A 25,978-nucleotide genomic window follows, 5' to 3' on the forward strand; every position below is an offset into this window, starting at 1 on the left:
AAGGTGTGGGCACGGGTTATAAGTGGGCAAGAACAAGCGACTGTGCCAAGAGAGGGCGTGATGAATGGTGAAGTGAAGGCAAACCAATCTAGAACTTCCGAGTGTAAACAAGAGAACACGCAACCATCCGAAGGGCATCAAATTGTATATCGTTCATTAAACGTCCAGAAAATGCTATGTTGTAGCCAGGAGATAAATGGTATCCGCTAAAACGCTGCAAAAGATTAAATCGAAAGGCATATGCAAATCGTTGACCCTCAAGGGTACGGGTTCTGCGCAGTCGGCTGTGGCTCACCACGCTTTCCACTCTTCTCGCTGCTGCTGCCCTGTGTCTTCTTCCTGATCATATCAAGGCTCATGCGCCCCTTCCGCTCATTCTTAGTGAGCTCATCTCCTTCGCTCTCGCTCTCGCGCTCCTTCTTCTTCTCAACCTTCTGGATGGCTTCCTCGGTCAGATCTTGTCTATTCATGCGCTCGAGCACATCCGTCTTCCTAGTGCGCTTATCGCCAAGCCAGATGAGTAGACCTGCGGTAGCGTTGCAGGTGATGGAACAGATCAGGATGACGGTGGTGATGGCGAATGGTCTGTTCTTGTAGTAGATGCCCCATGTGGTGGCTCCGAGTGAGATCTGGAGAAGCGAGTGACAGTCCAGAAGTACCACGATGGCAACCAGGAAACGAAGTGGGAAGGCGTAGTGCGTCTCGGTCTCATGAGGCTTGTAGAATGAATGCGACTTGCAGAACTTCTCTTGGTGATGCTCGAGCTTCTCCTGTTGCTTAGGTGTCAGGACAGTGAACTCCCACTGCTTCTCGGGATCCTCAGGGTCAGTCATGCGCGGTCCAGTAATGGGTGCATTGCCAGATGGAAGATCGTTCTGATCGTGTAGCGCTGGAAGCATGTCCTTCTTTCTGCGAGACCATGTGTAGTGGTGGTAGTGAGCGATGTAGATCATGTGGTACGTGTCGATGGCTCGGAAAGGAGCAAGACCATCTCCAACGATGGCGAAGAGAGCTACCAGGACACTGTCGATGATGTGGACCACGTAGATTTGTTGACCTCCAACATTGATCCAACCGATCAGGAACAGCACCCATGCAAGACCGAAGAGGGTGATGAGCGTGGCATACAGCGTGACCAAGAAGCCTAAGGGTCTTTTGACATACTGACCGAAACCTCTCATTGTGCGCTTGAACTTCGAGCGCTTCGAGTGAAGCATGTGTCGAACATGGTCGTTCACCTCTGCCTTGTCTTGCTTGCTCCAGCCTTCCAGGGAAGTGCCATGCGGAAGAACAGCATACCGAGAGTCGCTCAGTTGCGAATCGATTGTCGCCAGAGTGGTTGTTGTGCCCTCAGTCTCTGTGCGCTGCAACCTAGGAGGTGGCTGCAGTTGTGCTTCGGCTTGAGCTGCGTGCGCTGGACCCAGGATGCGGTTGATCTCTTCGAGACTTGCAGTCTCACTCGGAGCACGTCGCAGGTTGTAGGTCGGTCGCCGATTGAAGAAGGGCAAGTTGGGCACGAACAATGAGTTCTGCAAGTTGGTCAAAGATGTCAAAGTCGCAACCTCAGGATCTGGATAGATTAGCTCATGTTCTTTAACGTGGTGAGAGTATTCATGCCAATCGTATCCAATACATCTACCATCCCAGATGTGTAGTCCATCCCTACATCTGCAGACCCCTGGGTAGACGGATCAAGGGGCTCGGGAGACTCCTTCTCCTTGCTGCTAGGGCTGTTCCAGAACGGCACTCTCGTCTGTATGGCGCTCTTGACCTTCCTCAGCCTACTGAGTTCAGGTTGGGTGAGTGTCGAATCAGTTGATTTCGATGGCGTCCTTCCAAGTTCCCGGCCTTCTTCTAAGGTGTCTAGAGGTTGACTGACTCGCTGTGAAGAAGGATCCGTGGCTTGTGCATATTGGTTTATTGTGGCTGAGGAAGGCATCCGCCGAATACCAATGCTAGCTTGACGAACACCTGGGGAAGGCCGACTGTAGGGACTGTGCTGCTGCTGAGACGATCCACATTGCTGGTTCAATGGTCGATGTGGTGCTGAGTTGCTTCTTGCTCTTTGAGGCGTTAAGGGGGATGACGTCCTTTGTCAATGTTAGCAATCGCACCTTCCTTGCATGTTGAGGTAGGACAGACCCTCGTTTCGTTGGCGTTCGAACATCTTTAGGCGGAGGCACAGGCACGCGCTTGCCGGCGTCTACTGAGGATTGCAGAGATGTCGGAGGCTCAATGGTTGGCTGTGGTACCGGTACGCGTTCTGGAACTGCAAAGTCGCGTGCAGCGGACTGGCCTGGGAAGCCTTCATTCACGCCGGTCGTGCTAGCGTTGTCGTTGATCGCAAGTGTCGAAGGGGGAACAGCAAGGGAACCGGTGCCATTTCCTCGCGATACAGCTTCAGCAAGCCTGTTGCGCGCAGTGCGCGACTTCTGTTGAATCTTCAACTTGTCCATGGAGACGACCAAAATTGCAAACAGGGTGTAAGCATCGCGGGCAATTCAAGATAATAAACATGCTTTATGGCTAAGACGGCCGCGCTGTATCAGGAATGGCCCAGCCAACAACTCGGGACTGGCTATGAAAGCCTGGCAACAGGGCCTGGGCATCGTCATGCCGCAGCTGGCCAAACGCCTCAACCCCCTTTTGCAGCCTTACACATTGCACAGCGTGGAGAGATGGCGGGGCCGCTCCTCGCAGACCATGAGTTGACGCGTTGCGTATCGTCCAGACGCAAGAGCGGTGGAGATTTGGAAGTGGAAACACCAGGTCCAACCCCGTGCCCAAGTGTCAAAGATCTGAAGCACGCCGTCAACTGGCGATTCGCGGGCCGTGACGATCACCTCGCCAAGAGTTAGGGCGTCGTCCTGCAAGTTGACGCAATACCTTGTACCTGAGTCACGCTGCAGGATTCAGAACATTGTGATAGCGAGAGCAATTAGGAGGAAATACTGTAAATGACAATTGAAGCATCTACGGAACGGTCGCTTCTTCTAGCGTACCCATCAAGGTCTCTAGCCTACGCTTGCGGCCTTGTCAACGCTTGTTGGCATTCACTATTTCCGTGGTCAACGGCCGTGGCAACGATATGCTGACGGAAGGCCTGCGTGTGATGTGAATTGTTTGATTGTCTTACAACGCTTCTTCCTGTCGTTGCTTCCAACTGCTACATGCCATCATACTTCATCGCTCGTGCGCCTGCTCATGCAAATCTACTGTGTCTCCCACTCAAACCTTATTCTCTATCCTTCGCTCATCCCTCAACTTCACGAGCTTCTCAACCGCCTCGTCGAGAGGAATGATCTCACCACGCTGCTGAGACGCCTGGTCATCACGGTTCCTCCAGTTGACGGCGCGGTTCTGCTGCTCCTCAGCACCGACAACCATGATGAAGTTGTAGAGAGCCAATTGTGCTGTGCGAATCTTCTTCTGCATGGTGTTTCCACTGATGTCGATGTCGGCATGGATGTGCTGCTTGCGAAGCGCGGCCTGGACCTCCTTCACGTAGTCGTTAGCACCAGGCATGACAGGAATGACCATGACCTGACGAGGAGACAGCCAGAATGGCCATCGGCCGGCGAAGTGCTCAGTGAGAATGCTAGTCAAGTCAGCAAAGCGTGTGAGGGAGTCTAATGGTGAGGAACGTACGCAATGAAGCGCTCGAAAGACCCGTAGATGGCACGGTGAACCATCACGGGGCGAGCGTAACCAGGCTGAGGAGGCTTAATCTTCTTCGCAATCGAGGCAAGGTCTCCAGGTGTCTCTGGCTGCTCCTGTGCAAGAGCCTCCTTGGGCGCCTCCTCCTTAGGTGCCTCTGATGCCTTGACCTTCTCCTCCTTAGGCTTCGCGGCTGCGACCTCAGAGGTCATGTACTCGAGCTCGAACTGGTTGGGAAGCTGGAAGTCGAGTTGGATTGTAGCGCACTGATATTCACGCTTCAGGGCATCGGAGATGGTGATATCGATCTTAGGACCGTAGAACGCACCATCACCAGGATTCAGCTCCCAAGCACCACCACCTTCGGCGGTAAACTTATTCAGAGCATCCGTCAGCTTCGCCTCGGCCTTGTTCCAGGTCTCAATCTCGCCAAGGAAACCTTCTGGACGTGTGCTGAGCTTCAACTTGAATGTGAAACCGAACTTTCCGTACACTGCGCGGAGGAAGTCAAACAGACCCAAGACTTCCTCGTTGATCTGATCCTCGGTACAGAAGATGTGAGTGTCGTCCTGCTGGAAGCGGCGAACACGGGTAAGGCCAGTAAGAGCGCCGCTGGCCTCGTTTCGGTGCAAAATACCGAAGTCAGCCATGCGGATTGGCAGCTCACGGTAACTTCGCTCGCGGTGCTTGAAGATCAGGCAGTGACCAGGGCAGTTCATAGGCTTCAGAGCCCACTTCTCCTTCTCAACATCGAATGTGAACATGTCCTCGTGGTAATGCTGCCAGTGACCGGAGATTTTCCACAGCGCCGAGTTGTACATGTTCGGTGACCCAACCTCCTGGTATCCACGGTTCCAGTACTCCTCACGAAGGAAAGCTTGCAGTGTATTGTAGATGATCTGTCCGTGGGGCAAGAAGAAGCATGAGCCAGGGCTGTACTCGTGGAAAAAGAACAGTTCTTGTTCCTTTCCGATCTTGCGGTGGTCACGCTTCGCAGCCTCCTCCAGGAATTTCAGGTGCTCTGCCATCCTGTCCTTGTCAGGGAATGAGACACCGTAAATGCGCTGCAGACTGTCGTTGTTTGCGTCTCCGAGGAAGTACGAGGCCGAGTTCTTCATGACCTTGAACTGCTTTATCCTTCCAGTGTGAGGTACATGGGGTCCACGGCAAAGATCGATAAGGGGACCGTTGCGGTATACGGTGGTGGAGGTGCCATCAGGAATCTTGTCCTTGATGATGTGCTGCTTGTAGGGGTTCGACTTGAACATCTCCAACAAGTCATCCTTGGACAATGTCAATCGCTCGAAGACCTGCTTCTCCTTGACAATGCTGTTGACGATAGTCTCGAGGGGCTTGTGGTCGGAGTGCTCGACAGCAGCCTTGTCGGGCAGGGCCATCTCGTAATAGAATCCATCCTCAATAGGAGGACCAATGCACAGGTCACAGCCGAATCTGCGCTCAGAGGCCTCTCCCAGAATATGAGCGCTCGAGTGCCAGAAGACGCGCTTGCCCTCTGGGTGATCGAAGTCTAAAAGCTCCAGCTTGCAGCTCTTCTCGAGAGGTCGCTCAAGATCCCACAATGTCTCCTCGGGTGTGCCGTGGTCGAGACGGGCGATAACGGTGCGCTCGAACAAGCTCTTGCTGATGCCGCGCGCAATGTCCGCAGGGCTGGTGACCCATGATTCACCCTCGATGAGCTTGCCGTCGCCAAGTGTGATTGTGATCTTCTCTGTATGAGAGGTAATATGTCAGCGCTGAAGACATTGGGGGTGTCGATGTGGTCGAACGTACCGCGGGGCTTTTGCGCAACTTCTTCGTCGTACTTGGCCTTAAGCTTCTCGCTGCAAGCTGTCAGTGCTAACGTCATATATCCTTGCAGGCAGCTTACAAGATCTTGACTCGGTGGTCAATGTATGCAGGCACGGGGTCAAGCATTAAAGGTCGGCCACCATCGTCACTGCCCTTCTTCTTCTCTTTCTTAGGCTTTGCAGCTTTGGGGGCCTTCTCTTCGACCTTTTTCTCGCCAGAGACCGCGAGGTCCTTAACGCCCTCAACAACCTGGTTCACAGTGTCCTTGACCGCTTCCGCCATGTTCGCTGTTGTTACCGCGTCGGAAGCGGAGATTTGTTGTATTTATATGCTGTTCTGAGTCAAACCCGCACAACTTGGAATATGACCTAAGATAAGTGTGTTCAATGGTCGTACCGGTTAGTGTGAAGCTTGAGTGACTCGAAACTAGTCCGTGTCAGCACTTGCGAGCAATGCGAGCTTGCAATCGACTCACAATTTCGGGCAGCTTTCACGCGCACTACAGCCCACTTGCGCTGCATAGCGGGGTTGAGGATTGGCTCACATTCAAAGTGGGTCCTGGAACAATGTGTCGCCGATTGGCTGCGCGGCCATCGAGAATTCTTTCTTCGCGAACTTTGAAGCTGCCGACCAGCTCGAACTCCGCGAACCGATTGCATTCCCCACAACAAACGACATGTCTGGATTCCGTGGAACACCTCGAGGCGGCCGTGGCGGCTTTGGCGGAGGCAGCAGGGGTGGATTTGGTGGTGGTTCCCGTGGAGGTTGGTGTTCCTGCGCTGCAGCTCTCAGTGCTGGAAGCTAACTTTTTTCCAGGACGTGGTGGATTTGGCGGAGGTGCTTCTTTCGGCCCGCCAGACCAGGTTTTCGGTATGCGCAACACTTCAAGCACATTTGTGCCATACTAATAAGTTATCAGAAATGGGCAAGTTCGTCCACGAAGTCGAGAACGAGATGTTCTGCGAGTCGATTAACACCAAGATCCCCTACTTCAACGCGCCCATCTACCTCGAGAACAAGACACCAATTGGCAAGGTCGACGAGATCTGCGGTCCCCTGAACCAGGTTTACTTCACCATCAAGCCCCAGGAAGGCATCCAAGCCAAGTCATTCAAGGCCGGCGACAAGTTCTACATTGGCGGCGACAAGCTCCTGCCCCTCGACAGGTTCCTGCCCAAGCCCAAGCCCGCCCCTGGTGCGGCCAAGGTCAAGAAGCCTGCCGGTGCAGGTGGACGTGGTGGAGCTCGTGGTGGCCGTGGTCGCGGTGCACCAAGAGGGCGCGGCGGTCCCCCCGGACGTGGTGGTTTCTCTTCGCGAGGTGGATCATTCGGCGGACGTGGTGGTGGCCGTGGCGGCAGCGGTGGTTTCTCGCGCGGTGGTGGACGAGGTGGCTTCACCCCCCGTGGGCGAGGTGGATACTAAGCGCACTCCGGATCGGTTTACCTTTACTACGAAGACACCAGGACGGGCGGTTTTTCCTTGTCGCGGTATGACCCTGGACATCACGGATACCAATCGATACCACGAACATTCGACGGCGTTTGGGAGCTCAATGGGATTTCTTGTACATGTGGAACATGGCGCCATGTTGGAAAAGGCTCTAGAGCATTGTGTACGGATGATAGTCATTTCACGTTCAATCGAAACTTCAAAAAATATCCTAATCATGTCACAGCGCATTGGTCTTGGTTCTGAGGTCTGGATCAACCGTTTACCCACAGACTAGAGTGCTGGAGCTTGCATCACGAGTTACAGAGCAACGTCTTGTACCTGAATACCACAGATGTTCAAGACTATTTGAATGTTGAATATGCCCGTTTATCGAAGACTGTACGATTGCGATTGAATCTGTCTCATATTTTGCACAGCCTGCAACATACTTACTTCGAGGCATGTTGTTTCTGCAACCTCTCTGCACGCATCCAGATCAGAAAGACGTTCAAGACGGTTTGCAAAACAAGCCAGCTGCATCATAAAGTCCATGTGTACCAACCAAGCTTGGCGAATCACATGGCGGTGAAGTGCGGCCTAGCCCGGCGGATGACGTTCTCAGACTTCTCGCCAAACAAGTTGTTCAGAAGCGGCACGTCACTAACCTCTGTCACGTCCTCGCAGGCCGCCCAAACCCTGAAAGCGTATCCTCTTTCCTACTACACACACAAATATTTCTCCTGCACCTTACTTCCTCTCTACCCCTACCGAATTACTTGTGTAGTGAACAATGGCGACTCGCAGGAACGGACCCAGCAATCCCAAGGACGAGGCGCCTGTGCCTACGGATAAGAGTATGTTTACTGCAAAGGAATAGAGACATCGTAGGACTGAGGACTAACGAGCAGCAGCGCAAGACAAACAGGCCCGTCTTTTGGCTGAGCAGAATCCGGGACACTTCTCGTTGGTGCGCGCGCTGCATCTTGCAGACTTCATCACCGAGCTAAATGGTATGCCTAATCCTCTACACCGACTTTCAGATCCCGAGCTCTACGGCGCGTACATCTGCGAACTGCGACCAGCACACAGGCAACCTGCTTATGGATAATGCTAACAGGTTGCAATTAGGCTTCTGCGGCGTAATGTCCGTCTTCTCCTCGCTCCGCTACTGCATCCAACCCAACCCCCACGATTACACGAACCTCTACTGGGCCCTAGGTTTCATCCCCTTGGGCCTCTTCTTCGACTTCATGGACGGCAAAGTGGCGCGCTGGCGCAAGAAGGCCTCCTTGATGGGTCAAGAACTCGATTCACTTGCGGACCTCGTCTCCTTCGGCGTGTCCCCCGCAGCCGCCGCCTTCGCGCTAGGCATCCGCACGCCGCTCGACCACCTCCTGCTTACCTTCTTCGTGCTGTGCGGTCTGACGAGGTTGGCGCGCTTTAACGTTACGGTTTCGATGGTGCCCAAGGATGCGAGCGGAAAGAGCAAATACTTCGAGGGTACCCCGATTCCGATGTCGCTTGGAATAGTTCAGGTCATGGCATTCTGGGTGTACAAGGGCTGGACGCTTGAGCAGATACCGCTGGGTCTGTGGCTGGAGGGAACCGTGTTCGAGTTCCACCCTGTTGTGGCTATGTTCATTCTGCACGGGTGTTTGATGGTCAGTAAGACTATTCACATTCCTAAGCCGTAAGCGGCGTCAGGGTGTGGATCGAGAAGGAATTTTGGTGGGCGGAGAGGGGCTTTGCTTGTATGCAGCTGTACTGGACCTATCAATAGACAGGCTATCTGCTGTATGCACGAAGCAATGCGTGATGATGATACCATAGTGATTAGCTAGAGAATATGATCAGCAAATTCAAAAATGAAAGAACGAGCAGTTGTTCACATCAAAGCACCAAACCAGTCTGCATGGGTGCTGAAGTAATGATGTGAGTTACCGTACGTTTGCGTACTGGTCTAATATTGTTAACTTTACTGAGAAACGATTATCTCAACTCTTGAGATTCGTGTTGTATTAGGCCCTTCTCCATGTTTGACACCGCCCATATGCGCCTGTCCGATAGTTTCAGATGTGAAAGATGATTGCATTGAGTTAATGCCAACTGTTCCTGTAACAGTACGCTGTATCGGTACGCATCTAGATGTGAAACCTCTTGGTAGCCTATTAACCAACGCTAGCCTGTAGATGACTTGCTGTGATAAGATGTAGGGTGCACAACACTCGCGATGCTGTGAGGTTGTTGGTGGGTATGTGATTGGATGTGCACTGCGATTAACGTGTGATGATCAAAGCGAACCCGTCAAGCCAGGCGGCAGAGGATCCAGAAATGCCGCCAATGGTGTAACCGCGAGGAGGGATGAGAGTGTGTCTGATGATTGTTAGTTGAATTTCCAGGCGCAATAATCTGAGTGTAGCTTACCCACTACCGCCAGTGGCGTTGCCGAACCACTCGCTCGTCCTTCCCAGGCTTGTCAAGATCTGAATGCCATCGATCCAAAGTCCTGCCCGTAAAGCGAAACCGAGAAGCATCTCGCCTTTCCGTGTGTCTAACGGGAAGTCGGTCGCATGTCCTCCTCGCTTACCAAACACCTGGCTTGTCGAATCTTCATAGTAGAACTCCAGACCATCGACGCACAGCCCAGACCATACCTTGATGCCGAGTAGAAGTTTTGTCTGAATGTGTGCACTGTCAAGGATGATCTCCACAGGCTGTGATCCTTCCATCTGGGAGTAACCCAGCTTGCTGCCGCGGTAGCCCCAGCGGCCATCAGGAATCTTGACACGCGCCAGCTTCTGGTTCGCTAGCTGACTGAAGTCCTCGATTACATGCTTTCCACCTCCTGCAGAATAGACTTCGACCTTCAGTTTCGACTTCTGCTTCTCCTTTGGTAGCACCGAGCGCAGCTCAGTCTCGTCTAGTGAGACCTGTCGTGGATATTGAAGCTCGACCTCCGGCCATTCTCGCCAAGAGCGACAGACATCGTCTCCTTCTGTGTAAAGCTCGACCCAGGCAATTCCGGATTTTGATGTTGCAATCACACCGCCCTGACCAGGGTCAACAGTCCAGACTTGTACGCTTCCGTCGTTGTTAACATCGGCTCTATCGATTGGTATGCGGAAGCAAGGGTGGAACCTGAAGCGTAGCACGTCCAGTCTGTGCCATCTGCACTCGTCCTCCGGTAGTACCAGCCGCTGACCAGGCGATTTCGTACGAGTCGAGTAAGGTTCGCGGCAGATGAACGTGCGGTTCAGCGTGACATAGTCGCGTAACATGATGCCGGACTCTTGGTGCGGACAACCAAACAGATGTCCAGTCTCGTGAAGGTGGGCGCCGATTCCAATATTGGCTGCCTCCCAATTGCTGCCGGACTCGTTGCAGTCATTTGCTACAAAGTTGGTGTCTGTTCGTGTACAATCCTCGAATGCTTGAGTGACTTCTTCGATGCTGGATGGGTAGCTGTGTAGCGCTTGTGACCCGAAGATGCCTAGCTGCAAGTCTGGCACTCCTCCACCAAGCGCTGCATGTCCGCGGATGACCTGCTCCTTGGCGTCCCATGTCGAGTCTAGGAACATACAAGAAACATAGAGCTTCTGGCCTGGTGTGATATGAAAGTAGTCTTTGACGGCGTCTGCAGCAATGCCAAATAGCTCGCCTTTCTTCGTTCCTGGTCCGTACTGTTGCGCTCGATCGAGGTCTCTTATCTCAGCGACAGTCTTCTTCGAGCGTATGATGTGCACCTTAGCCTGCGTGCGAAAGTGGCCCGGTTCCCAGTCTTGGTAGCTTATCGTGCCAGGCTCCCACGCATCTTCGAGGCGGAAGCAACGTCGCCTAAAGCCATGGCGCTTCATCTGCTCACCCGTGAATGCCTGCCATAAGTACGCTGCCATGCGGAACTTCTTCACCGCGAGATCCAGCCCGTTTCCTTCGGTCTGTATGCGCGATGGCGGTGCATCATATGTGCCAGGCGAGTCACTTCCGAGGATGATAGCCAGTTGAAGAGGCGGTGAATGTGTCAGAGGAAGGTAGTTGATGTTTATGAAAGTCGCGTGTGGGGAAATCGACTGATTGCCGGATGAGACTTTTGGTGACGCAAAGTCGAGGCGAACTCGGTTCCACCCTGGCTCCAAGTGTACCAATGCTTTGAAGTAAGAGTCCCTTACCGGCCAGCATGTTGGGGGAAAACGGCCTTGGTGGTGGTTGACGGTAAGAGTGCCATCCAGCGGTTTGTGAGAAGGCTCGCCGACCTGTCCAAATATCAGAAGAACCTGCTGATGAACCTGCCTACTGTCAGCACCTTCTATGGCCCCCAGGCATACTACAACCTACCCAGGAGTTATCCGATACAGAAATGATGCGCGGTGCGAGCAACGACGATCGATTGAACGAGTTGTGCGAGCCAGAGCCACTGGTCGGTGTCGTGGACAAACCCTGTAGCTCCGTTAGTCCTACACAACAAGGGTTTTGACCACGTCCGCTCACATTCATGCTATAGCGCTTTAAAGGATCAACGCTGGGTCGCTGAGGCCGGGCGGGTACGGGCGGTGCATCTCCCTCTATAGTCGATGTCGCGGGTGTGGTGGAAGGTGTGGACGAGCCGATCGGGGACGAGTTCATAGTAGAAGACGACTGGCGTCGGCCAATGCCATACTGGGCCTTCGTGGGAAGCAGCTCGCCTTTTTGGTCGCCGGACGTTTTGCTGCTCTTTCGGCTCAACTTGTGAAGGAAAGAAGGCATAGCCGCTATGCTACTGTGGCTGTGAGATACTGGACGTTACTATGAACTCATAGGCGTAACGAGTGGCAGCCGGAAGGCAGATGTTGAATAGCTGAAGAAGTTGAGCAAGCGGTGGTGACGCGTAATGCAAGCGCGGTGGATTGCGTGCGGGCGATCGAGCTCTCGGAGTACGGCAATGGCAATATACCAAGTGAATATATTTGGCGCAAACAAACGAGTGTCACTAGAAGTTGTTTGACGTGAAGAGCGAGATCTGGGGGCTGCCGTGGTCTCTGCTATACCTCTAGATGTTGGAGGGAGCAGGTGCGTCGCGGTACGATAAGCCGCAACTGCGCAGATCTAGGCAAGGAAGTGGCATCCCAGGGTCGTCGACCTTGGTCACAGCAGGCACGTGCTGTGCTCAGCTTGATGGAGAGAATTGCAAATGTGCAATAATCCGCCGTTAAAGGTGGCAAGGTGCAATGTCCTCTGGGGGGTCTTCGGAGCATGCAGCGCCGCCAACGGCTCTCCAATAGTTGAGAATGACGTTGAAGCTAGCCACGATGCGCCTGCAGCTGGTCCACACTGAGTTTGACCTTCTTTGAGTTGCACTTGCCTGCCAACGATGGCTGTGAATTTTGCTGAGCACAGCTGTACAGATATGAGCATTTGGACGCCAGACTTCCTTCCGCAAGTGCAAATGCAGGCCATTTCCACGCAAACGCAGGCCATTTCCACGCAAATGCAGGTCAGCATTTCCTATATGTCAAAGCTCGGACGCCGCAGATGGCTACCAATCCTCGCTCTAATACTGAACCTTGGCGGTCTTTGGTGGAGTCCGAACGATCTTTCTGATGTAGTCAAAGCTATCTGTAGTCTTCAACAAACTTATCCGCTCTCGACAATACTGCAAGATTGCGTTGCTGCCGTCCAGGATCTGGAGAAGCGCAGCGGGCTTGTCTTGAACAACGTCCCACAAGCTCGGCTGAGACGTAGAAACCCGCCGCCGCGATACCCCTCCTATTGGAGAATACAATACCATGACTCAGCAGCACCTCAGATACGGCTAACCGAATGCTCCTCACGACCTTGCCCAAGGTGAAGTGGGCTGGCTGCTCGCTTCGCAAACGCTTCGAGGCACTAGATCCATGATATGATGCGTGTCTGATATTCACCAGCCTTGTTTCTGGTCTGTGCTTTGACTTCGACGCTAAACTACTTCTCCACTGCATTCCTCCTTCACTGGCGGTCGATTCAGCTCGAGATCTCAATGCTTGTCACCGCTTGAGACAATTGCCAGCGACTTGACAGCCCACCCCACGATCCTTTCTCTATACAAGCTCTCCGCCATGGCTGAGCAAGATGAGGTTGCGAGCAAGGTCTTGCGGCGAGCTCAGGTCTCAAAGGTTGCTCACCCGGTGTCCACCTCCCTCGGCTACTTTGTTAACATTGCGTGCTGTAGATGACCAGGACGCTACAGAACAGACTTGCTCTGGCGAACGTCAAGATCAAGAACGGCTGGGAGAGCCTCAGCCTCGACGCAATTGAGCCCGTCATCGATGTGGAGCTCAAGCGTAAGCGCCCTGGCTCCAGCAACGAAGCCATGTCAGATGCCTCGAGTGTCTCCGAGCGCTTCTACCAGCCAGGCGTACTCGACTCTTCCCCGCTCGCCGCCTCCATATTCTCAGATGACGTTCGACGATCAGGGACCCCCTCTGTCAGCAGTGACCGCCAGCACAAGCGTCCCCGCTACGACAAACCCATCAGCCGATACCCAGCATCGAGCAACCACACCCGCAACAAGGTCATGCGATCTGCCACAACGGCTTCGTCCTCATGGAAGAACAACTTCCACCTACCCGAGTCCTCGCCGGTATACCATCGCAGACACGCACGTTTCGGTCGAACCCACGTGCCCAGTCTCTCCTTTGTCTCGGAGACATCAACCATCCCCGACGACCCCCGATCCCCTCTCCTGTCCGAAGAAGATGACGAAGATCTTCCCATCTCCTCGTTCCAGATCAGCAAATCACACTTCGCAACGTCGCCGATTCGAGCTCGAGCTCCACGCACACCGCCGCCAGACGTGGCCCGCTCGGCTCGTCTTCGTCAGAGGGGCTTCACTGCCGCTGGCGCTGCTCGTGAAGGGAAACATGGCGAAGACGATGCGAACCTGCTGGCGTACCTGGCCACATCACCAACACCAGTTCGAGCAGGCTCTGTGAAGCACCAGATGCAGGCTCCCTCCACCCCACCTTCAAAGACAACGCCCTTGCCATCGTCTATGATGTCAACGCCTGGAGGCAGCGGACAATCATACGGTGGCTTCGGACTTGCTACAACACCCGGAAACAACCTTAACTTTGCCGAATTTCTGAACATGACACCAAGCCCGGCACAAGCACAATTTGGCTCATCATGGAATCGTACACCAGTCACAGGCAAAACACCTGCCGCAGTGCGTGAAGCCAGACGCCGGATCAACTTCGACAACCTTGTGCCTCCTACTGGCGATGGTCCACGGCTCATCACTAAGGTCGAAGGCCTTGGTATGGACCTTGGAGGCGAGCTGGTTTCCTGAGGAAGCGCACAAGCATCCACATCTATTTATCGACACCCTCAAGATGTGAGGAGCGAACAACGACCCTGTAACGACCCTGGATACCTTATATATGTCCAGCCTATGTTGTTGGTCCTACACCCCGATACGGCACCCTACTTTCTTGACTTTCTTGCTTGTGATATCGTTTGTTTAGCATGGCGTTATACGGGCGGCACCCCCACGTTGCACTGCTTACTGTTTGGCGAAGCTTTGCATTGCTCACATTTTGGAGCGTCATTTTGGATCTCGGAAGATCACAAACACTTTCCACGTCGGTCTTCACATTTGAAGGATTTCATTTTGGGCGACATGAGCAACACAGCAAGCGCTCTGTACCACAAGCGTCCGGCATCACACCAGGCAGCAAGGCTGACCGTGGAAATGATTTTCTTTGTTCCCCCAGCACGATGGACCGTTGGAGGAAGGCCCTGCAGGACAATGAAGGAGACTGTGTCGCCTCAGATGGTGCATATAGATATATTCAATAATACACATATTTACACCGACTGTTCGTTCTTTCACAAACAACACATGGGCGGGATGGTTCACTCTGACTCTGAACTGCAGCTGCGAACCGTCGCTTACAACCCAGCTGGATTTCAGTGTGGGAACATCTCCGCATACGAGCACGACAGCGAATCATTGCTACGCCACAGCCAGGATTGCCAACGCATGTTCGGCAACTCCTTAGCAAGGAGCAGCTGCGAATCACGAAATCGGAATATTCAATGCGCAGTTTTCTGCAGAGGTCTGCATGTGCGATGTAGACTTGCGCTAAAATTTGCCAAAAGTCGAGGTGTCAAAGCTGGCGGTTTTATGTCACGGCTGCGGAGCATCATGCACAGTGCACACCGGAAGTCCCACCCTTGCATTCGCCCTGCACCCACAACACTTTTCCTTTTTCCTGCAGCAAATTCGCCCTGTCACTTCCAACACCACACTCCGACCCTCAAACAAAGAACCTCGCCGAGCCCATCTGCCGCGGAGCATCGCGAACGGCTGGCTCATGTGTAGTCTACCCCTCGACAGCGCACTATGATCACTCGATGACGACCCAATGAAACCTCTCTCCATGGCGACGCGCCCGGACGCGTTTCGACGTGCGAGTTTGGCGTCCGGAGGTGTGGGTCGTAGTTTGGTTCCGGCGTTTGGTTGGCTGGACAATGCTTGGGTGCCCTTGCGCTAGGGGAAGCACTTATCGACCTTGATTTAGATTGCATACGGTACCTTATAATACCCAAGGGCTGATGTAAGATCGAGGAGTGGGGAGGACGAAGCTGGGTGGCACTTGGTGGCTTACGTGCGTGTGGGTCGGGTTTAGTGGCTTGAGGGCGGGATGATGGGGATCTGCGGGAGATGCGAATGCGACGTGGATGTTGATTTCGCATTGTTGTTTTGGTGTTCTTGTTCAGAGTCTTTGCTCAATGCTATGCCTGCTCAGTTCCATGAGCTTTCATCGGCGCTATGCAATCCATCATTTGCAGAACGCTGTCGCCGGCATACACAGGAAACAGAACAGCCGGTTGGCTTGGTGTTGTAGGTCCGTCCACCAGTTCACGCAAGCCAGAGGTTCGCTTGCTCCAAGAACCTGCTGAGATCCTGATTTTGTAAATTGCGCTTCCTAGAACAGCAATGGGACACCCGAAAAGGGGCGATACCCAAGTTGTTAAGATCCCGATATTGGCGCGGCCAAGATGCATGTGCTGTATTGCTGGACAGCATGCATGTAATTGTTGTTGTGCGTTACGCTGGTACTACTTGTCAAACGTCAACGCATGTATAGCACAGTGACTATACATGTGTCAGGTGTTGTTATCCGTCTGCAGGGTGATTGTTGAGCAAAGACTATTTGGGTGTGCATCTCCTGCTCATTTAGTTGTCGGTGTGAAAGACGGAAAGAGCAATGCACAATGGAGGAGTTGCGAATGAAGTACCGTCGCACAATACACATGATAATGATCGCTCGATCTAGGCCAGAGGGAAAAATCGCATGTATCACTGAAACCCTTCTTGCGGCCACTGCAGATCGCTGAGATCAGTAGCTGAGAACTGAGGGAATGTGAAGGGTGGTATCATCACATTGCCAGTGCCTGTCTCCGCGCCGCCGAATAGCTGTTCGATTTCATTCTGCATTGAAATTAGTGCATTGCTTCCACATAATATAGACTAGTGCGTCTTGAAGGACTTACCCAGTCAATCTCGTTCAGAGCATCCAACGGGCTATTACCTGTGGTGCTGGTAGGCGCGCCATAGCTCAGGATTGCGCTTGGGTTGGTAAGGCTACTTGTATCACCGCCTTGCGACATTATGCGGGGAGGAGGCATGAGATTGCTGGAAGCCGTGGCTGGAGGGTAGTTGGGTGTTGCATACATGTCTGGGCTGACCAAGGGTTGCTGAAAACTTGAAGTTGATGTCGGTGGTGGAACGTCAAAGGTACCCCAGTCGGCGTTTGGCATGGCTCCTGGGAAGCTTATGGCACCTGAACCTGAGCCTTGGCTTTGCGATTGGGATAGTCTTGGTGGTCCGAATGGTTGCTGTAATGGTGGTGACATCTGTGGGCCTACGGGACTTGCGGTGCTGAACAGAGCCTGGCTATCAACTCCTGCTGAAGGCTGTAGGCTGTCGTGACGCGCTCTCTCATCTGCTTGTTGCTGTTGAAGCTGGTATCCAGGAGTGTGTACTCGTGGTCCAGCTTGTGGCATGTCCTTCGGTGCTCTCCACCTCTTGACGCTGGCATACACTTGCATCTTGTTCATCAATTCTTCCAAAACCGCCCTGGTTTTTTCTGGGTTCGTCAAACCTGGTCCAAGATCGAAAACAAAGTCCAACACACGCCACGCTCGTTGCTCCATAGCTGGTGTATAGGATTGAGCATATAACTCATTGAGGATCAGTAGCGCGGTGTGATACTGATGAAGGGCTCCAGCATACCACGACCAAGTGGAAAGCGCTGGTTGTTGCTCGATGTTCTGACTATGCTCGAGGATCATGATGGCTGCGCTGAGAACGATCTGACGTAGGCGGTCAGGCATCTTGTGCCTGTCATTACTCAGGTACTTCTGCAGGATGTGGATGTACAGCCTGTTGGATAAGATGCCGTAGATCTGCGAAGCAAGCGCATGAAGAGGGGCCGTCTTGCTCAGCATGGGAAGGTATCGCTTCTCCATGGCAGCTCTGAACGACTGGATGCGTGCAAGTAGAAAGTTGATGGTCACCTTCTTTTCTCCTTCTTTCTTCCTCATTTCCAGTTTGGGACGCTCGACCCACAGGTAGCGATGCATGTCGTAACACTCGAACCGCATGCGTGTAATTGTCATGTCAGTGAAGTATGTCCGGTCGTTCTCTACATCGATACTTCTGTCACCATGTTCTGCTCGATCGAGATCAGTATCATCGATGTTGAGAGGAAGACGGGTATCGAAGTCGTCTGGCCGAATTTGTGGTCGCGGGCCCGTCGCTTCGCAAGTGCGCAGGTCGAGAAAGCATATCTGATGCCATATGAGACGTCGAACTTGACACTCGATGGGCGATGTGCTGTATGCTGAGGGGTCTTTGTGTAGACCCATACACTCCGCTAGGCGAATGCAGGTGCCTGTCAGGGCGGAGTGTGCGCGAGATACTTCGGCTCGACAAAGAGGGATCTGTAAGGGCATTGTCAGCGTTGCCTTATCTACGTTCTTTGAGATAGATCCGCGGATACGTTCCTACAATGTACGGTACAGCCTCCAGGCGATGCTGGCAGAGTGTAAACCTACCAAATACATGACGAATGCTTGCAATGTTTCAAGCTTCGTGGTACGAAGTAAATTAGCTCTTGACAATGCGGCTTCTGTAGCCTCTCTGAAGTTGTCCACCAACCCTTGCTTGTCAACGCCGAACTCTGTTAATACTCTCTCATTAGACATGGAGACCACAGAGCTCAGCAGAGCTGCAAACACGACAGCTTGGAACGAGTTGCGTGGCTCAATGCCGGACGCCACGTTCTTCCAGAACTTCTCGTAGTGTCGCTCAAAGGATGGACGATGGACAGTTCTCGCAATCACGTGTACAGCTTGCCAATAATGTGCCATAAGTTTGTCGACCAAGACTTTGGCCGGAAGGTAGTTCATGAGGGTTGTTCTTTCAGCGCCCGGGGTGAAGAAGAAGCTCGAAGAGGGTGCAACGTAGTCCTTTGATGGCATCATCCAATCTACAGCACTGGTCGAGAACGAGTTTGGGTCCTGAGGTTCTCTCTTGGGCAGCTCCTTCAGCGCTTGTCCTAGCTGAAGACAGCATGCTTAGCTTAGTTCATCAAGCGACACGCGTAGACTCACTTCATCGGAGAACTTGGGTCGTACCAAACCACCAATTCTCTCGGTGATCCTCACTTTGCCCAGCGCTATGCCGAGATCTACAATGTCATCGTCGCCTTCTTCGTATTCATAGTACGCGGCATCTTCTCTGGCATACTCTGACGACTTTAGGTCTTTGATGTCTTCCTCCTCATCTTCGCTGTAAGTCTCCTCATAGCTCAAGGTTGGGTCAGACTCGTTGATAGAGGATAGCGACCCTGCCTGAGCTCGATTCCGCTGTGCTATATCCTCTTCAAGGCTCCTTTCGAGTATACCCATCTTTTCTTTGACTTCAGCCAGCCTGGCTTGCGCTGCAGCATCAAAACCTGGCGAAATAAAATGACATTGACGAGAGACCTTGACGCAGTTATTGCATGGCTGTCCTCTGTCGCACCTGAGCTTTCGGCGTCGGCATTCCAGGCAGGAGCTGATAATCCGATTACGACGACGCACACGAGGCTGCGCATTCTGTGGCTTTCTCTCGTCCACAGTGCCAGTTGTGTTCAAGGAGGAAGTCCGGACCTGGCCGTTAGAACCGGAACGCGTTGGGCTCGACGAATCAGTCATTGCTGAAAGTGAATCTTGTTGCAGTCTGGTGCATGCAGGTTAGGTGTGTGGAGTACGCCACGGCTGTCCTTACGGACGTAGGCTTCGGCGCGTGAACAGAACCCTGTGCGTTGGTCAGTCGTGCGCAACATGGGTATCTATACATACTGATCTCAAACCCACCCCCGGACTTCAGCTTAACCACCTAGGATGTCTTTCAACTTCAGCGCTCAATTTGAAGACTTCGGCAGCGGCTGATGGCTGCGACGATCAGCTGAACCCTATCAGATAACCAAACCACACTTATCTACTAGATCTGCGTTTGGTGTTGTCAGGCTGGCGAACACTTTATCCGGGAGATCGTTTGCTCTGCTCCAACGGCTGTTGATTGTGAAGATACTGAGTTGAATGACCCCGCTCTCAACAACGACGTTTTGAAGAGATGGAAGCCTGAAGGCACAAGGGAACACAAAGCTCCTCCTGGTCAGCAGCGGTTGCAACAGTAGTCAAAATGGCTAATTAGATGTCTTGGTAGCTCGTGCTGACGGACGCTTTGCGCCTCGCCCACGGTGCTGTTCGCTGTAAGTTGTCGCTGTAAGTTGTCGCTGTATGTTGAGATGTCAGATTTAGAGGGTCGCGCTTACTCCATGACATCGCCGCCCAAGCTAAGTAAAGAGGCGCCATGGGCGTTCCACCTCAGGTCCTCTTCGAAGTGAGTCCCTTCTCGATCGTTGACTTCATTGCGTCTACCACTGCATTCAATAGATGTGACACGCAGCCTGTCAGGTCGCGGATGTAACTTTTGATCGCAGCAAGTACCAATGAGGGGCAATACCTGTCTGATGTGTGACCTACAGCTGCTGTCACTATACGCTTTGCGCGACCGTTGCATTCCGTCAGTAGTTATGTCTCCTAGCCAGATGATGTGCGAGCAATGAGTAAGTGTTCGTTGAACAGCGATGTTAATTGCTCCATGGTACTCGATGAAAGGCTTACATCCTAGGGTTGGATTATATACCGAAGCTCGTCCTTACTTGCATTTCAAGTGATTTTGAATGACGGTTCTTCAAACGCAAGGATTGGCGCTGAATGATCTCGTGCTGTCGTGCTTGACACTGGCCTAAAAGCTCAGATCTAACTCAGCAGGGCTCAATATACTGCCAGAAAGTATGTAGCCTTTTGTTCTACAATATCAATATACCATGGTCTCCCTCATTACTCACAAGTGAGGAACGTAGCAGGCTGGTGGTAGGCAGGTCGGGGTTCAGGCGCCGATGAAACAGGCAAAACGGCTCGGTATGAAGGCGCAAAGGGGCAAGACCGACGCGTGCACGAACGAGACGCGCGAACGCGATTTCCTAGGCCCCACTTGATATCCTCGACAACCACGCACTGACTTCACCGCTTCGAGACGTAAACACTGTTCTGCTCGCGTCTTTGCTTGTTTGATCTTCATCCACACAAATTTGCATTTCATCCGCTAGTAGCAAATACTTTGATACCCTCAGCCTTATACCAGCATCTACACCCCCAGTACAGATATTAAGTCACAACTGCCAAAATGTCTGTCGTCTCGCTTCTCGGTGTCGAGGTCAAGAACAACCCCGCCCAGTTCGACGCGCCTTACGAGTTTGAGATCACCTTCGAGTGTCTCGAGCAGCTGCAGAAGGGCGAGTGCACATATTTTTGTGTGGTGAACCCAGACTAATCTTGGGAATAGATCTCGAGTGGAAGCTGACCTACGTTGGCTCCGCTACCTCGTGAGTGCTCCCGCTACTGCAGATATTGATTAGGGAGCAACTGACGCGAACCAGCAACGAATATGACCAAGAACTTGACTCCGTCCTCGTTGGCCCGCTGCCTGTGGGTGTGAACAAGTTCCTCTTCCGCGCTGATCCCCCAGATCTGTCCCGCATCCCGAACAGCGAGATCATCGGCGTCACAGTCATCTTGCTCAGCTGCAGCTACGAAGACCGAGAATTCGTTCGCGTTGGTTACTACGTCAACAACGAGTACGTCGATGAGGCACTGGCTCTTGAGCCTCCCGCAAAGCCTGTCATCGAGAAGGTACAGAGACAGATCCTGGCAGAGAAGCCGCGTGTCACACGCTTCGCGATCAAGTGGTAGGCGATCCTTCCCACAGTTCAGCGTCTCTGGGCCATCCATCGATGATCCAGTCCTGGGCTATCTGCTGGACTGCATATAGCTGACTGTCATAGGGATTCCGAGGAGTCTGCCCCACCTGAGTTCCCTCCTGAGCAGCCCGAGGCCGATCTCAACGCAGATGGCGACCAATATGGAATTGAAGAGGAGGACGAAGAGGAAGAGGAGGCCGAGGGTGCCGCTGTGGAAGGCGAAGATGCCGCAATGGCTGGCGGTGAGGAGACTGCAGGCCCTGCAGCCGAGGAAGAGGATGGCGAGTCAGACGGCAGTGAGGACATTGATATTGAAGACTCCGAGGGCGAGGACGAGGATGAAGAGGAGGGTGGTGACGACGACATGGAGATGGACGACGGCGAGCAAAATGCTTCCAACGGCGACAAGCAAGCCCAGCAACAGCCCGGGAGCGTACAGCAGCACAACCCGGATGTGATGGTTCACTAGGCGTGGGCGGCGGATTGCAGTCACGCCGTGTACTGAATGTCTTTAGAATTGGGTTTGGGTTTGTTGCTGAGTTCACGAGCGCGCATTGCATGGACGAAATATGATCACAGATATACCCCAACTGGTGATGGGGAGTTTGGCTATGATGATTGGGTATCCTGGCTTTCGTGATGCTCCGCACGACACTCATGCCGTCTGCCTTGATCGAGCGCACGTTGTGCTGCAGAAGAGCTCTAGACATCTTGCTTGCACTTTGAGCATTTGTCAATCAGTTCTCGTTTGCCCACACCGTCATCTCGTGATAGGGAAGGGGTGATGAATACTGCCGCCTTGCTCGAAGGTCAAAACTTATTGCACTCGTGCTACAGAAGGATTCCTGTCCAACGATCTAATGTCTTGTCATCCTGAGTAGGCATCAGGGCGTAAGCCTGCCACTGCCCAATCTGGAATGCTGATGCCATATGCAGACGCGCAAGCCAAAGCTGGGCTCCACGACATGCAAGCTACAACGACCTTCTCCACAGTACGAGTACGCATCAGCTCGACAGTATGTCCCATGCCTGATAGGTCAACATCATGCGACTGTTTCAAAGCGAGCCGATAATGGTGGCTTGAAGCGGACCTTGATCCACAGCCTCGATGGCGCAGCAGCAGCACTTGTGACCGACGCGCGCCAACGGGAAGCTCAAACATTTATAGTAAACGTGAGCTCTAAGCACGCGCCGAAGGAGATGTTGGTCACCTTGTAACCCACTCTAGTCGTTTGCATATGACATTGCAAGTGCCGGTTCCAGAAGGTTAGTCTGGCGTCGACGTCAACAGCCTCCACTTCTCCAGGCTGGACATCCTAGCGACCTTCGATCATTTCAGCCTCTGTTTCAGTGGAAAACGGTCTTCGCCAGTGTTTCGAGGCTCTCCCTCAGGCTGCGATTCTTTGCACTGCCCCTCCTCCCACGTGTATCGCCGTCGTCCAATACCTTGCGCAATCCACTGTCTTCTTCCAAAATCTTCGTCTCAAGCAGCCTACACTGACGGACATACCCGTACATCTTTACGGAATACGGCACATCACGAAGTGGTCCAGAAGCGTGGTCACTGCGAGACGTCTAGGGTCAGGTACCCCGCCGCTAGGTGAGTACGATCATTTCCTGCTCCGCGCGTCGTCAGGTCTCATCTACCTCCATGAGCGCCTTAGAAGAGAATCTCCAGCTCAAAAGGAGACTGCAGCCAAGACTTCTACTCCTGGACGTGGGTTGACACTTGCTTTTATAAGACCCTGAATTCGGCGGCCGAAAGCAGCGATATGAGCTACCACCACCAACCCGGCCAGCCTCAGCTAGGGGCGACGTTCGTCCCCGGTGGGTTCGACGACTATTATATGCCGGCTCCTTCGCCTGAAGTCATTTCGCCAGCGCCTCAACGGTTCGTTTGACCCCTACAAGCTGCGCCTTGAAATTGCGCCTGCTGACGTAGTCCTCCCGGGGTAGGATAATGCCCGAGGTGCCTGAGAACATGCAAGAAAACCTACAGTACATGGAGCTGGAGGCGAACGGCCCCCGCAGCGCAAACACAATGGCGTCGCCAGGTCAAGACTACAACCAACCACAGGGAAACTTCCCACCACGGCAATCGAGCTTCCAGGACGGGGGTGCGCAGGGGAACAGAGAGCAATGGCCGGCGCGACATGCAAGCATCTCTTCTGCCTTTCAAGGGCCGCCCAACGTGCAGCCCCAGAACGATTTCCAGCAGCCCTCCCACGACTACAACCAGTTCGCGCAGGCTGGCGACGCACCCAACTTCTCACCATTTCCTCAGCTTCCGAACCGCCCACCGAACGTACCGCCGTCCGACAGTGAGAAGGAGGCAGTCCTCGAGAATGCGCGCCTGCCCGTACTCAACTCGAACGACCCCGAGATGCAGCTGGCATGGGCGCAAGATGCATTGGCATACGTAGACGCTGCGCAGTTGCACGAGCTGCGGATTGCTGAGACACAAAAAGCCAGGCCGTCGACGCCCCAGATTGAGCACCAGCTGCGCGCAGATGCGATGAACGTGGTTCAGTTCTTAGCAGACCAGCACCACCCAAAGGCTGCGTTCATGCGAGGCATGTGGCTTGAATTTGGCAAATTTGGCTTGCGCGCAGACAAGAAGGAGGCTTTCAGATGTTACTCTCGCGCAGCTAGCAAGGGCTATGCAAGAGCTGAGTACCGGATGGGAATGCAGTTCGAGCAGTCGAACGACCCTATCCGCGCTCTGCAACACTACAAGGCTGGCGCAGACCAAGGCGACTCCGCGTCGAACTACCGCTTGGGCATGATGACCTTACTTGGGCAGCACGGGCAGCAACAGGACTTTGCTAGGGGTATTCAGCTAATCCGCACTGCTGCAGCTTCAGCGGACGAGAACGCACCTCAGGGCGCGTACGTCTTGGGCATGCTACAGTCGCGAGAACTCCCTCAGATCCAGGTCCCGGACGTGTTCTTGCCCTACGACGAGAAAGCTGCAAGGCAGAATATCGAAAAAGCGGCGTATCTTGGTTTTGCGAAGGCTCAACTCAAGATGGGATCTGCGTACGAGCTGTGCAGCTTGGGCTGCGAGTTCAATCCTACCTTGTCGTTGCACTACAACGCGTTGGCTTCACGCCAAGGCGAGCCGGAGGCGGATATGGCTATAAGCAAATGGTTCCTTTGCGGTCATGAGGGCGAATTCTTGAAGAATGAAGAACTGGCATACATTTACGCGCAGCGCGCCGCAGCCACCGGGCTTGCTACCGCCGAATTTGCGATGGGTTACTTCAACGAGATCGGCATGCACGTACCTGTAGACCTGCAAAAAGCCATGGAGTGGTACGAAAATGCTGAGCGAAATGGCAACAAGGATGCAGTTGCACGGATAGAGAGTCTGTCCATATCACGGACGCTTTCGAAGAAGGATCACGAGAATGTTGCGATCAACAGGATCAAGTCTCAACACGGCTCCATGCGTGGGAAACGACCAGCAAGGTTGCAGAAACCTGCAGCGCCTGCTCTGCCTTCTATCAACGACAACAGTCCATCAGACTACGGAAACAATAGGGGCGACTCCACGACCCCATACCCAGTCTCCGATCAGCCTCCAGTCATCAATGTGCAGCCCAATGCAGCACCGTACGGGCGTTCTTCCACTGCTGCGCCCTACCCTATGGACAATGGTCCACCGAGAGTTGGATCTGCACGTCCGATGGCAGGTGGATTTGCGCCAGAGGTCCGAGCCTCCAGCGCTCGTCCAACATCTTCGGGCAACGCATTCAATATCAACCCTAACATCTACCCCGCTAACGATGGTTTCGGGCGCGGCCGACCTCCACTTGGACCAGAGTCGCACACAAGCCCTCTTCCTCTGCGGCCTCATACAAGTGTAAACGAGATCGGTTCAGGCGGCCGAGGCATGCGCCCTCCTCCAGGCGGTGGCCGTGGTGGATTGCCAAGTGGAGGACCTGGAGGTTACAGACAACCGGGCGGCCCAAGCGCACAACGTCCAGAGATAGACCGCCCTCAGACAGCTCAGCCCGCCGATATTGGCTACAGCGCACCAGATGCACGGAACAAGCTTCAAAAGCCTGGGCAAGGTATGAAGAAAGCGCCCACAATTCCAGACATTGGCTACGTTGCTCCGCTAGAGCCACGACAGCATACAAGACCTTCTACCGTACAGCCAGGCCAAGAGAGCAGGACAACCTCCATGCGTCCCGATAGACCCTCGACTGCCACACCAGGACAAGGGTCACGCCCGTCTTCAAGACCAGGTTCAGCTGGCCGACCTTCTGGTCAGGATGCCATGCCTAAGCCACAAAGGGCACCCACACAACAGCAGAGACCGCCTCCACAAGCTGCGCCTGCGTCTGCTCCTGCGCAGGTCAACAAACCTCCAGCTGCAGCGCCTGCAGCCAAGCCTGCGCCAGTCGCTTCACCACCTGGTAAGGGACCGAAGACGTTTGATGAGATGGGCATTGGGCAGGCGGCCCAAGATAAGGATTGTGTAAGTTGCACTTTGAGCTCCAACTTGATACATACGTTAACACGCAACAGGTGGTCATGTAGTTCGAGCCACAGTGCCATTTATTACAATTTGCATAGCGGCCGCTTTCTGTAGAACATGTTGCATATTTTCTATCTAGGCAACAACTAAGCCAGGTTCTACTATTTTTCGATTCTATACCCGGAGGCCAAAGCCAAAATCTAGAGAACGTATGCATTGATAGAACACAATCGAATCAGAATGACATTTACGGTGAACATCA

General features: G+C 53.4%; 9 protein-coding genes across 9 annotated transcripts; 5 read left to right on the top strand and 4 right to left on the bottom strand.

Moving 5' to 3' along the window:
• Window positions 1-95: 95 nt before the first annotated feature.
• BU25DRAFT_485243 (uncharacterized protein) lies at window positions 96-2,456 on the bottom strand (the record flags this gene model as incomplete). Its single annotated transcript, XM_033711225.1, has 3 exons — window positions 96-1,570; window positions 1,618-1,955; window positions 2,143-2,456. 3 exons carry the CDS (start codon window positions 2,454-2,456, stop codon window positions 258-260), a joined length of 1,965 nt encoding a protein of 654 aa, XP_033564253.1. The 3' UTR covers window positions 96-257.
• Window positions 2,457-3,228: 772 nt separating this feature from the next.
• On the bottom strand, window positions 3,229-5,871 carry BU25DRAFT_438446 (threonyl-tRNA synthetase; the record flags this gene model as incomplete). Its single annotated transcript, XM_033709063.1, has 4 exons — window positions 5,546-5,871; window positions 5,449-5,498; window positions 3,649-5,386; window positions 3,229-3,598 (listed from the first exon to the last, which is right to left on the bottom strand). Exons 1-4 carry the CDS (start codon window positions 5,746-5,748, stop codon window positions 3,229-3,231), a joined length of 2,361 nt encoding a protein of 786 aa, XP_033564254.1. The 5' UTR covers window positions 5,749-5,871.
• A 229-nt stretch (window positions 5,872-6,100) lies between these two features.
• Window positions 6,101-7,112, top strand: BU25DRAFT_408664 (Gar1-domain-containing protein). Its single transcript, XM_033705863.1, has 3 exons — window positions 6,101-6,230; window positions 6,283-6,336; window positions 6,386-7,112. The coding sequence occupies exons 1-3, from the start codon at window positions 6,143-6,145 to the stop codon at window positions 6,886-6,888; spliced, it is 645 nt and encodes a 214-aa protein (XP_033564255.1). The 5' UTR covers window positions 6,101-6,142; the 3' UTR covers window positions 6,889-7,112.
• A 560-nt stretch (window positions 7,113-7,672) lies between these two features.
• Window positions 7,673-8,692, top strand: BU25DRAFT_408665 (CDP-diacylglycerol--serine O-phosphatidyltransferase). The gene is made up of 3 exons (XM_033705864.1): window positions 7,673-7,751; window positions 7,809-7,907; window positions 8,026-8,692. The coding sequence occupies exons 1-3, from the start codon at window positions 7,688-7,690 to the stop codon at window positions 8,589-8,591; spliced, it is 729 nt and encodes a 242-aa protein (XP_033564256.1). The 5' UTR covers window positions 7,673-7,687; the 3' UTR covers window positions 8,592-8,692.
• A 163-nt stretch (window positions 8,693-8,855) lies between these two features.
• Window positions 8,856-11,933, bottom strand: BU25DRAFT_388273 (uncharacterized protein). Its single transcript, XM_033704468.1, has 4 exons — window positions 11,383-11,933; window positions 11,230-11,331; window positions 9,322-11,180; window positions 8,856-9,270 (listed from the first exon to the last, which is right to left on the bottom strand). Exons 1-4 carry the CDS (start codon window positions 11,635-11,637, stop codon window positions 9,174-9,176), a joined length of 2,313 nt encoding a protein of 770 aa, XP_033564257.1. The 5' UTR covers window positions 11,638-11,933; the 3' UTR covers window positions 8,856-9,173.
• A 909-nt stretch (window positions 11,934-12,842) lies between these two features.
• On the top strand, window positions 12,843-14,687 carry BU25DRAFT_388275 (uncharacterized protein). The gene is made up of 2 exons (XM_033704469.1): window positions 12,843-13,022; window positions 13,079-14,687. The coding sequence occupies exons 1-2, from the start codon at window positions 12,966-12,968 to the stop codon at window positions 14,195-14,197; spliced, it is 1,176 nt and encodes a 391-aa protein (XP_033564258.1). The 5' UTR covers window positions 12,843-12,965; the 3' UTR covers window positions 14,198-14,687.
• Window positions 14,688-16,065: 1,378 nt separating this feature from the next.
• BU25DRAFT_265130 (uncharacterized protein) lies at window positions 16,066-19,212 on the bottom strand. Its single transcript, XM_033701768.1, has 4 exons — window positions 18,532-19,212; window positions 17,974-18,480; window positions 16,408-17,859; window positions 16,066-16,345 (listed from the first exon to the last, which is right to left on the bottom strand). Exons 1-4 carry the CDS (start codon window positions 19,114-19,116, stop codon window positions 16,214-16,216), a joined length of 2,676 nt encoding a protein of 891 aa, XP_033564259.1. The 5' UTR covers window positions 19,117-19,212; the 3' UTR covers window positions 16,066-16,213.
• A 1,287-nt stretch (window positions 19,213-20,499) lies between these two features.
• Window positions 20,500-21,811, top strand: BU25DRAFT_408669 (histone deposition protein Asf1). Its single transcript, XM_033705865.1, has 4 exons — window positions 20,500-20,765; window positions 20,816-20,855; window positions 20,910-21,218; window positions 21,315-21,811. Exons 1-4 carry the CDS (start codon window positions 20,657-20,659, stop codon window positions 21,697-21,699), a joined length of 843 nt encoding a protein of 280 aa, XP_033564260.1. The 5' UTR covers window positions 20,500-20,656; the 3' UTR covers window positions 21,700-21,811.
• A 1,379-nt stretch (window positions 21,812-23,190) lies between these two features.
• On the top strand, window positions 23,191-25,778 carry BU25DRAFT_456479 (HCP-like protein; the record flags this gene model as incomplete). Its single annotated transcript, XM_033710033.1, has 2 exons — window positions 23,191-25,716; window positions 25,767-25,778. 2 exons carry the CDS (start codon window positions 23,191-23,193, stop codon window positions 25,776-25,778), a joined length of 2,538 nt encoding a protein of 845 aa, XP_033564261.1.
• Window positions 25,779-25,978: the final 200 nt, after the last annotated feature.

Source organism: Macroventuria anomochaeta, assembly GCF_010093625.1.
Source record: "Macroventuria anomochaeta strain CBS 525.71 unplaced genomic scaffold BU25scaffold_8, whole genome shotgun sequence".
Taxonomy (NCBI): Eukaryota; Fungi; Ascomycota; class Dothideomycetes; order Pleosporales; family Didymellaceae; genus Macroventuria; species Macroventuria anomochaeta.